Source organism: Juglans microcarpa x Juglans regia, chromosome 7D, assembly GCF_004785595.1.
Source record: "Juglans microcarpa x Juglans regia isolate MS1-56 chromosome 7D, Jm3101_v1.0, whole genome shotgun sequence".
In the NCBI taxonomy this organism is placed as follows: domain Eukaryota; kingdom Viridiplantae; phylum Streptophyta; class Magnoliopsida; order Fagales; family Juglandaceae; genus Juglans; species Juglans microcarpa x Juglans regia.
Window position 1 is genome coordinate 1,073,198 of NC_054606.1, and position 11,251 is coordinate 1,084,448.

The window sequence follows — 11,251 nt, forward strand, 5'->3', positions numbered from 1 at the left end:
TCCATCTATTTTCTTAATGGCATCGAGCCACAACACATCTCAGGCTCAAGAAATGTCATTTCCTCCACTCTCACGGCCATTTGTGAGGACATACCAGCAGGGTCAAGAAATTGGACCTGGAAACTTTCAGAATTGATTTCAAGTTCTTACCCATCTTCAACCACATGAAGTTTCCTTACAGTTTGTACGTGTTTGACTGGCAACATCATGCAATAAAGTCAAAAAAAATAAAAAATAAAAATATTCTGTAAATCAGCCAGCAAAATTGAACCAATCTTTTTGTTTAAATTTACAATTGAACTAACCAACCCAAATTCCTAAATATCTCTCTCCACTCTTTATGAATCAATACTTCTTTTGAGCCTCTTTAATCAGCCTCAGAAAAAGTACAAATAATAAGGATATAAAATAATTAAAAGAGGGCTATGTTCTATGAGTCTGTAACTTGGCCTGCTACTGATACCCTATATATTATTCTTATCAAGTGATGTTTAGACCACTTCCAATCCGCCATAACTTGTTATTGTTCTGTCAGGAGAATGCCTTTCTTCCAAGCCATTTCTATTGTTAATGTTAGGTTGTGATTCCTTGGCTCTACACTTCAACAAATGGGGTTTAAGCTTATTCACATCAGATAATTGAACTGGTTTCAGGAAGAACTCCTCTGCTCCTTCTTCCAAGCATCTGACAAAACGATTAACCATGTTAGATTAAATATTGAATCAAAACAATATTGATTTATCAATTTAAAATCATGTGAAGTTTTAGGAATTAAACAACTGAAGAAAATTTCTGTGGTTTCCTTACCTGTTAATCCTTGATGGAATATTATCTGAGGACATGATCACAACTGGAATATCTTTAAGAGATTCAGATTCCTGCAAATCAAATCAAATCAAATCCAAAATCAGATTGATTTTTATTCCAAGAAACTGTTCAGAGAACTGCAAATATCAACCCTAAATGATATAGCCTAAGGGAAAATCAGCGGGTTAATTACATGCCAATGAAGCTTACCTTGATTTTTCTAAGGAGATCATACCCTGTCATTCCCGGCATACAATAATCTGTGATTATCAAATTGACATCTACATCCTATTTGAGCAAATATATAAGTTACTGGATGATAAGAGTTACAATCACAGAGAAAACATTAATACTTAACAAAATCTAGGGAGAAGATCATACACCTGGTGATGATCATTTGGAGAAACAGAGGGAGTAATGGTTTCGTTATGTTCATCTTCATGAAAACCCAGGAAATCTAAAGCCTTGCTAACAGAATCCACTGCAGTAACTGTGGAAATAAAACATACCCAGAAAGAATAAGCAATCAAAATATCATCCTTCTAACCACCAACTTCCTTATTTGTTTACTGATCTGGGTTCAATAGTACAGAAACTTCTTTCTCAATACCAAAAGAACGAAGAAATGAAAGATAAATTACCTTGAAAAGAAGAGGTTTTGAGGAGCATCTCAATCAACTTTCGGTCAATGTTGCTATCATCAACAGCCAGAACATGGAATTGCGCATCTGTAGCCATACCCATGATTGTGGCTTGGATATATCAAAAGCAAGAACCCCAACAAAAGAAACAGAGAAAGGAGATGAAGATGATGAAAAAGCCTCAACAAGGAGATATAAGAAAAGAACAAAGGGCGTGTGACTTTTAAATGGGAACCCATGAGATGGTCAGAAAGAGAAGGGAATCCTCCAGGAAAATCTGACAGTTTGGAAAGCAAGATCCGACAGATTTCGTCAAGAATCTCCCGGATCTTCAAGGTTGATTTTTTGAAGAATAATTCTATTTGAATTGGTGAACAAGCAAAGAAGGTGCTGTATTTTTCCTATTTTCATAATATTTCATTTGACCCTTTTGAGAAGGTTGTCAGCTTATTGGTGTCTTTTCGTTGCAGTTAGAGGGCACAAGTTGGAAGGCCTCCATGCACGTGCTGCACGGTCAATTAACGTTTTAAATTGTTACCCATTTCCGCGTGGAAATTTCTTCACACTTAAAAGAGCATTGACAATGGTTAAGAGCATGGCAAATATATAAAGTTTGACTAGAATTTTAATTTTTAGTTATAATATTAATTTTTAATTAAGTGAATTTATTTTGGACTAGTTATTATAAAGTTAAAATAATAATATAATATTTTTTTTTTTACAAATATAATTTATATATTTCTTAGATTTTCATATTTTGTAGAAATAATGTGTTTATTCTATCAATCAGTAGAAATAATATGGATGACATGCATGTTTTACCATTCAAAAAGAAAGGAAAGTGATGAAATAATTAAATATTACTTTTCATTGTGAATAATAGCTAGCCATGTTTGAAGATGACTTAAGCTTTACTATTCATCAAGTCTTAAGCTTTGAACTATTGGCTAGTCTAATGTGAAGGCTTTTTCTCACATCTAACTAAAGTTTAGACTTGCATTGATATTTGACTAGTCCATTACCAATGTTCTAACACATGGGTTCAGTACTTAAACTTTGACCTCTGCTTCATATTCAAACATCTAATATTAAAAGTTAATATGAGAAGTTCTCTCGGCCTTATACACAAAATCATCTCATTTTATTTTATTATTATAATTTTTTCAAACTCTTATACAAAATATAATAAATAATTTAATTTTTTTAAATTTTAAAATAAAAATTATATTTTAATAATATTTTATTTAATTTTTAATAAAACATCTCATTTCATCTGAATTGCATACCCAAACGAGGCCGAATATTCAGCCAAAATTAGATCAAGGAGATCAAGATCCCATTTCTTAAAAGGAATCTGATTTTCTGTTGTGATTTCAGCATTATTCTCGATTGCAGATTTTTTGTTACTTTAATCCACCAAAATAAGATGTGCTGCAATGACATTAGTCACTCCAAAGGATCAAAAGAAGTATAAAAAGAGAGATCTTGCTCGAAATTTGTATACTTCTTGGTCATGTGCCTAAGAATTTGTCCCAAGTTTCACTCTTTTGGGGGTTGAGTTCAATACAGAAAACAAAGGATAAGTGGAAGAATTTGTGTTTTTTCCCTCCTTTTGTTTTTGTTCCTTTCTATGGGCAATAAAGAAGAGATGCTGGTAAAGACAGAGTAATAATAATCAAAGGGTACCCCAGCCGGCCCCTCAATTCGTAGTAGTTTCTTCCATATGATCTCCATTGGCTTTAAGTAGCAGTAGCTGAAGAGAAGTGTCTTGGAAGGGAAGCCCAAAGCCGAAGGGAATTTGGTTTGGTGGGGAGGACTGGGGAGGTAATGACAAGGCGACCCCATCAAATCTCCCAAAGAGATACGGTGACTCAATAGCCACCTTCCCTTTGTGCCAAACCACGTGCTCCTGCTCACCTCCAGGCCAGCCAAGTCTATTCTATTGCCTTTTCTCATTTATCTTCTGTCTCATTTCAAAATTTTTGTTTTTAATTTTTTACTTTTCATTCGTTAAAAAAAAAAAAAAAAAAGTTTAAAATTTCATCTTCAATATCACTTAAAAATTATTGCATCATTACAAATAATTAAAGAAAACAAGATTTAAAGTAAAGAGTATAATTACTTAATACATAACAATAATTCAGAAATGCCCAAATAGTAATAAGTTCAAAGGTACTAAGGCTACGATATTCTTATATTTTTTTATTATTTTTTTGCATACATTTGCTTATATCATCCTTGAGAATTCCTTTCAAATTTTTTTTTTTTTTCTCGAGTAGTGTCACTATTTTTTCATGAAATGAATGGACTCGTCCTATTCGTATGTAAGCGTGAACGCTTGTCAAATCTGTCTTTTGATGGTTTAACGTCTATTAATCTTCATATGACAGAAAATTAAAACAGTAAGAAGGAATAACTTTGTCCTAAAGATAGGCCATGCTTAAATCGTCTGGATACCCAATTTAATAATGTATGAGCCGGCTCCAGCTATTGCTATTTTTCCCAGTTATTGGAATTAAATAAATGCTTTAGTCACAAAAAATCTATATATAAGTAAATATGTAAATTGACATGATTTGATTTAGGTCTCGTTTGTTTTCAGAAAACATCTCATCTCATCTCATCTCATCTCACTTCACCATTACAACTTTCTCAAATCCCCACACAAAATAAAATAAACAATTCAACTTTTTCAAATCCTAAAATAAAAATAATATTAAAAAATATATTATAACAATATTTTATTTAACTTTTTAACTTTAATCTCATCTCATCTCTGAAAACAAACGAGCCCTTAATACACTAGATTGTAAAATTACATTTATTAAAAAATAAATCTAACATATCATATAAAATCTTATAAATTTAATTTTGTATGATCTCTTTATAACAGTAGTAACTGTAGTAACGATTAAATTATATAGGAGGCTCTACTAGATCACATGTTATATATATATGGTAATTATTACTGATAATATATATATATATAGTAATTATTGATAGAAACATGATGAGGATCAGGCACCAAGCGGAAAGCCCCATTATATATCATATTTAGTAGTGTATAATTAAGCTAAGTGAGGGGCATATATTTATTATATAAACCAAAAAATAAAAAAGATTATCTAACACCATTTATTGCTGTCAAATGCTTATCTCCATTATACTATCGTAGTTGTTTCTTGTTTGCATTCTTTTTATATATATATATATATATAAAATTATAACCTAGTTGTAAACAAGCCGAAACACATACATGCATGGGCCCATCCAGTCTCAAAATGGATCTCCAACCGAACACCCATGATAAACCAGCACTTGTGCTTGCCCATTGGTTATTTTGTGATCCCCTTCGACCTTTTTGTAGACAAAGCGCATGGCATTCCATACATAAACACACAGACTAAAAGCACTCAACCCTGCCAGCACCCAGTAGAAATAATCAAGATGTGCACGATTCAGATTGTTGTCAAGCCATTTCTCACCACACCTTGCTGTGATTGCCTGCACAACAGATATAATAGCATTGGTTATGAAGCTTCCAACTCCAATCAAACTAAGATATGCTGCTGCTCCAATGCTTCTCATTTCCTCCGGCATCTGTTCGTAGAATAGTTCTTGGAGTCCAACCACCGTGAATGCATCGGACACACCTAAAATTATATACTGTGGGAGTAACCACCAAATGGCCATTGGGACTATTGCTTTTGGGTTATCCAAGAGGTTGTTTTCTTTGGCAATGCTGACCCTTTCGGCTTCTACAAGAGCTGAAACAACCATGTTGAGAATGGAGAAAAATAGGCCAACTCCTATCCTTTGTAGCACAGTAATGCCTGATGAGTGTCCTGTAAATTTTCTGGCTACGGGGACGAAAACTCGCTCGTAGATTGGAACGACGATTAGGATTGTGATGCCGGTGAGGCCTTGAAGTGATGCCGGCGGGAGCAGAAAATGGGATCCGATGGACCGGACCATCGTGCTGCCTTGCTTGATGAAGTAGGTGTGGAGTTGGGTTTGGACTACGTTGAAGATTATGCAGCTGAACCATATGGGGATAAGGCGGAGAACCAGCTTTACTTCCTCAACTTGGTTGAGTGAGCATAGCCTCCATGGATTTCTGGTTTTGCTCGATGCATCAATGTCGTCGATGATCATTGCCTTGTCCAAAAACCTGTCATTTTCAACTAGTACTGATATAAACTTTTGGAAAATTAACTATTGTAAGATCATAATTAAACTCGTGGAAGTACATAATATATCAGGCAAAAATTCAAAGTTTTCTGGCAGAAATTCAAAGTTAGGTATAAACACTATATGACTAAAGAAAACAAGAACAAGTTCTTCTCACACTACTCATCAAAAACCTCGAATACAGAGTCCGTAATTTATGATTATCACAAGTTAAGAGTACTTGATGTTCTTGGATGGAAATAAAGATGCATGGCAGTGGGATTCAATGATCAAAACCATATGCCCAGAACCCCCTAAAAAAATCTTTACAGAATAGTAGACGGATCTGATAATTGGACCCCACTCCTTCATCTCTATGATCTAGACTTTCAAATGAATAGCTTCCAATTGCAGTACTGAGCTGTGATAAGTTAAAAGGCTTTATGTGCGTAATTCCGTCTCAACAAATAAAGATTCGGTGAAAGAATTGTCAACCCAGCTAACATTTTCTCTAGAAAAGGCCAAAAAAATGCCCCCACATTTGACCAAAGGATTTACTCAAGAAGTGACCCACTAGGATAAGAGCCTGTGACTTTTTACCACCCACGCATGAGTACCACGTCACTTGTGGTTTTAGACGAACTCGCCCACAAGAAAAAGAAAATAATGACGTTGACTCATTATTACCTGAATTGATTAGTTCTGGCCAGAATCCGAGCGCTCCGTTGTCCATACGACCCGGCCCCACGCGTCTGGTCTCCACAGTACACATCCCCACCTTCGCGCGTACCTTTCACCCGCCACTTTCGAGCTGCTGCCACGAACACCTGTACCACCGTCGTGAATGGGCTCCCGATGGGACGTTCCTTCCTGTACCTGTTGATTCCCAGTAAGAAGATTGCCAATGCCACTCCCAAAACTCCTAACAACACTCCAAAACCTAGGGTCCACCCAATATTGTCCTGCACAGTATACACAACATTATGACATTGTTAGATTAATTCGGGTTTAGAATGATTTACTTGTGTTCTTGCTTTTTTGAAAACAGGTACCCCGGAAACTGTTCTGAAAAATTATCAATTATATTCAATCATTAAGTTCACATGGCATTTTGATGAAATTCCCAGAAATAGTTTTACTTCTTTTTTTTTTTAATATATAGTCACATCTGTTATATTCAAAAGAATTATTGTGTCTGCCGCATAATCAATTTAAATGCACCAGTACCTTGTACAATCCAATTTGTTCAAATTCAATCCAAATCAATCTAATCTAATTCTGGATATATATCAAACGCACGATTGGAGATGTCAAAACCAAAAAAGGTGGAACTTAAGATTGTCTACAGAAAGGAAAAGGAAAGGGAAGGAAGATTGTTCTGGTCGGAGGGAGAATTTTGTTACCTGCAGATAGATTATCACCAGCGTGGCCGCAGTGGCGGCAGCCACTATGCCCAAATACCACCAGTTGAAGAAGGAGCTCTTCTCCTTTCTCTGCTCCGGCGAGTCCTCGTCGAACTGGTCTGCCGCAAAGGTTTGCACGCATGGCTTGTGCCCGCCTTCACCGACGGACAATATGTAAAGCGCAATGAAAAACAAAGCTTCGCGACTATGCATAGGTATCACCGAAACCGACAAGGTCAACAGAAACGTTCCCTGTGGCCAAAGGAAAAGCCATGATCAAACACGGGATGTTCTGTTCATGTATGGGCATTTAGTTGTGGTTTTAGATGAAGTAATTACCAAGATAAACGTGACGGAAGAGATGAGAATGGTCTTGAACCGCCCCAAGAAGGAGTCTGCGACGAAAGCTCCGAGAACCGGAAAGAGTGTTGAGACGCCAACCCAGGTGTTGACATTCTTAACTGCGGTGGCCGTAGGCTGATGGAGTTCTGTTATGAGGTAAGTGATTAGGTTTCCGGCCACGCCATAGAACGCAAATCGTTCTGCCACCTCAACGACTGCAAACAGAGAAATTAAAAAGTTTGAGGAGGAAATCAATTTTTTTTTAAAAAAGAACAAGAAGCAGAAGAAGAAGAAGATGGCGATCATGGTGAAAGAGAGCTAGCAAGAATTACATATGATGAAAATGGCAGCATTCCAGCCACCCCTACTGGAGGATCTTTGCTGGGTGGAAACCTTCTTTGTAACTTTGTGATCACCATTTTCAATGATCAACTCTGGTACTACAGTGCTATCCATGGTATGCTAGCTGGTGAACGAAATTTCACAACTAAGAGCTTTTGGCATATGGAATCAAGGATCCCCCCCCCCCTATATATATACGGAGTCACGGACGAAAGTCCGAAGCACTGTCTCTCTCTCTCTGTGCGTTGCCGTGAACACATGGACGCACGTGCAACGAATCAATGGCTTATAATTTATTTGTATGATGTATGCTAGATTTAATAATTTTAAGCTTCGCAATTCGCATCTTGAACAAATAAAAAATATTGAGGAGTATAATGCTAGCCTGCTAGGGACAGCTTAGCGTGTTAAATTATCACATATTTTGTTTTAAAAATAAAATAGAATTAATTATTAAAAAATAATTTTTTTCTTATAAATTTTAGATTTATTGAAATCTACATATTGCAAATATTATTTCTTAATGTTTAAATTATTTTGAAGAGTTTGCCTTAATTTCAAGGGTCCCCTGAGAGGATTTGATCGAGCCTTGCACACTTGATCTAGGCGAATACGACCAAAATCAATATTTTTACAACTTAAAAGTCAATCCTTGAGATTCGAGTATTTTCTAAATGGTAGAAATATTTGAATCTATAATATATATATAGTACTGATCGATTATTGTTTTATCTACAATCCTTAGTTTCAATTAATGCCAAAGCCTAATTAGAATCATGTGTAAGTTTAATTGTAATTAGTATCTATCCGATAATAAAGATCACATGATCGTGTCATGTTATGTTATAGTTCCATATCTCATCTCATGTAAAGCAAGAAAAAGAAAAAACCATATTTTATTCTTACGAGTGCTCTTGTTAAGATGATCATCTTGACATCGCATCAATGCTAAACGATTCATTAATATATATATATATATATATATATATATATATATTCAAAATAAAAAGAACATCCAAAAATACAAAAGGATAGAACTTGAAATCTTATATTATCTTTACCACTTTTGTGTTTAAGCCGTCCAGAGTAGTCCGCTCAAGTGTACCGCACGGCACTTTTGAGTTTTTTTTTTCTTCATTTTTTCACATTTTTTTAATATATTTTAATATTTTTAAAAAATAAAAATATATATATATCAATACATTTAAAATCACTTCTTTCATCATTCGGTAAGAGAAAAAAAAATCACCAAATGGTCAAGCCGAACGATATGTTTGGAGTGACAGAGTAACCTTTTTCTTTGTGTTTATATATATATATTTTTTTAATAAATTAAGTGATACTATATAATGGTGTCACATCAAGAGAGACGTCTTAATAATTAGTTTCAGATGATGAAGTAATGAGCATTATTCTATTTTTAAATTAAAATATCAACGTTTTAATCCTAATTATTGATCAGAACTATATATTAATGCTAACTGGGTTTGCCGACGGTAATAATCATCAATTTATAAGATTACCATATGCTTCATGCATTCCAAAGCTATCCACTCAAAGATGGGTGCTTTATAAGGTTTGCCGACGTTCCTTTATATCTTTGTGTTTGACTTTGGAGCCTCGCGATGATTTAGATTTTAGACATATTACACTGAACATAAGAAGAAATAAACAGTATTTTTTTACTTTCTTTTTTGACAACAACACATCCACTTATAAACTCCCCAAAACCAAACAGGAAAATCAATTCCACTGACCTCGAGACATTACCAAGCCTATCCTATTGCACAACATATATACATGATGATATAGGATATAGGTAGCCTAGGCTATCCCACTTTGCTTCTTTTATTAATCAAATCAATTACATCAAATAGTTTTGTCGATCGACCCTTTAAAAAGCTCTCCTCCCTTTGTGCAAATTTCAGCACCCGACATATATTTGTTTTTTCCTTTTACATCCGAAGATCTTGCCACTATGTCAGCTGTATAATCACTTTAAAAAAAAAAAATTATTATTAAAAAATTATTTTTTTATGTAAATTTTATATTTATTTAATTTTTTAAAAATAATTATACAGTGTTTATATACTCATGACTGTAACTATCATTTCTTATATATATATAATTGTATAATTAAAATTTTGTAGAAGATGGAGTTTATAAAAAAAAAATGGTTAATATATTAATTAGCTTGTGTAAGAATTGTTAAATTACTATATAGTGATCTTAGAGGTAATAAAATGGTCGAATTTGACGTGACTTTATATGATTTATCAATTATAAAATTATTTTTACCGTAATTATTGTAAAATAAATATAACGAATTATATAAATTTATATTAATTTATAATTTTATTTTTGTATAATTTTTTCCTATCTCACGTAGCACTTGTCTTAGTTTACATTGAAAAGATTCTTGTGATCAGGTGTCGGTTTCCTTTTTCTGTTGACAGTGTTAACAGTGGTACCCTATAATTTAATACAGACAGTCAGGCATGAAGATCTTATTTTCCCAAGGCTATATATTTTCTTTCTTTTCTGAAAACAACAGATCCACTAAACCCCTCAAAATCAAAAGAAAAATCAATTCCACTGACCTCAAAAACATTCCCAATAATATCATTGCACAATATTGGTAGGCTAGTCCACTCTTCTTTTGTAAATCAAATCAATTACATCGAATAGTTTGATCGACCCTTTAAAAAGTTTACGTTTTCCCTCCTAAACAAATTTCAACATATGACATAATTCCTTTCTTTTACATTTGAAGATCTCACCACTAGCTACCATTTAGAGAGATGTTTTAACTATAAAAAAATTACATAAAAGTAAATCTATAAACTAACATGGCTTGATAAGGTACGTTAGATTATAAATATATTTTTATTATAAAATAGATATAACGTATCATATGAAATCATGTCAATTTGTAGACGCTTTGTAACTGTAGCATTTCTCTACCCTATAATCTGTTACTTTAGTTGAACTCCCTCCCACCTTTTCTTTTGACGTTACCAGCTTTAAGCTGAAACCATGTCATATTTGTGTAATTGAAGTTCTGCAGAGGATGGAGTTTATAAAATTTAAAAAAAAAATGTTAAGCTGTTTAAGAACTTTAAAATTAGCATGTAGATAATAAAATGGTCAAATTGATTTAGTTTATAGTAAAAGGACTCTCTTTCAGGTGATGGCCGGTTTCCTTTTTCTTTGGGCAATGCTAATATTGATATGCTTGAAATGCAGGTTAAGATCTTATTTTGTATTCTATACTTGAAGCTTTTGTATAGCTCTGTAAAAGGTATCTCAAAGTGGAGGTCAAACTGTGTTACAGAGAGATGAAGGCCCACACCAAAAGGCCAGTGTCTCTTAATCACTCTTCTTGGTTAGAAAAACTCATGAACTAAGCTAAAAAGTAGTGCTGGACCCTACAAGAGGAAAGTTGTTTTATAGCCTGGCATCAGTAGCTAATTAAATGATATGCGCACACATCATGGTGACACAATTTTCCCAACTATACATGACTGTCCAACAATCGTTAGTATG

The 11,251-nt window shown here is 34.1% G+C and overlaps 2 protein-coding genes across 2 annotated transcripts; both read right to left on the minus strand.

Moving 5' to 3' along the window:
* Positions 1-243: 243 nt before the first annotated feature.
* Positions 244-1,837, minus strand: LOC121238480 (two-component response regulator ORR9-like). The gene is made up of 5 exons (XM_041135358.1): positions 1,449-1,837; positions 1,191-1,297; positions 1,018-1,095; positions 808-878; positions 244-684 (listed from the first exon to the last, which is right to left on the minus strand). The coding sequence occupies exons 1-5, from the start codon at positions 1,549-1,551 to the stop codon at positions 492-494; spliced, it is 552 nt and encodes a 183-aa protein (XP_040991292.1). The 5' UTR covers positions 1,552-1,837; the 3' UTR covers positions 244-491.
* Positions 1,838-4,652: 2,815 nt separating this feature from the next.
* LOC121238479 (protein NRT1/ PTR FAMILY 5.4-like) lies at positions 4,653-7,875 on the minus strand. The gene is made up of 5 exons (XM_041135357.1): positions 7,696-7,875; positions 7,361-7,578; positions 7,022-7,273; positions 6,306-6,580; positions 4,653-5,619 (listed from the first exon to the last, which is right to left on the minus strand). Exons 1-5 carry the CDS (start codon positions 7,817-7,819, stop codon positions 4,725-4,727), a joined length of 1,764 nt encoding a protein of 587 aa, XP_040991291.1. The 5' UTR covers positions 7,820-7,875; the 3' UTR covers positions 4,653-4,724.
* Positions 7,876-11,251: the final 3,376 nt, after the last annotated feature.

Bases quoted from the DNA above. Each gene is read 5' to 3' on its own strand.
- LOC121238480 (XM_041135358.1), bottom strand. From the start codon at position 1,551: ATGGGTATGGCTACAGATGCGCAATTCCATGTTCTGGCTGTTGATGAT. The intron at 1,298-1,448 runs GTAATTTATCTT...TTATTTCCACAG, and splicing joins CAAAACCTCTTCTTTTCAAG to TTACTGCAGTGGATTCTGTT. The intron at 685-807 runs GTAAGGAAACCA...TCGTTTTGTCAG, and splicing joins ATTCCATCAAGGATTAACAG to ATGCTTGGAAGAAGGAGCAG.
- LOC121238479 (XM_041135357.1), bottom strand. From the start codon at position 7,819: ATGGATAGCACTGTAGTACCAGAGTTGATCATTGAAAATGGTGATCAC. The intron at 7,274-7,360 runs GTAATTACTTCA...CTTTGGCCACAG, and splicing joins CTTCCGTCACGTTTATCTTG to GGAACGTTTCTGTTGACCTT. The intron at 6,581-7,021 runs GTAACAAAATTC...TATACTGTGCAG, and splicing joins TGGTGATAATCTATCTGCAG to GACAATATTGGGTGGACCCT.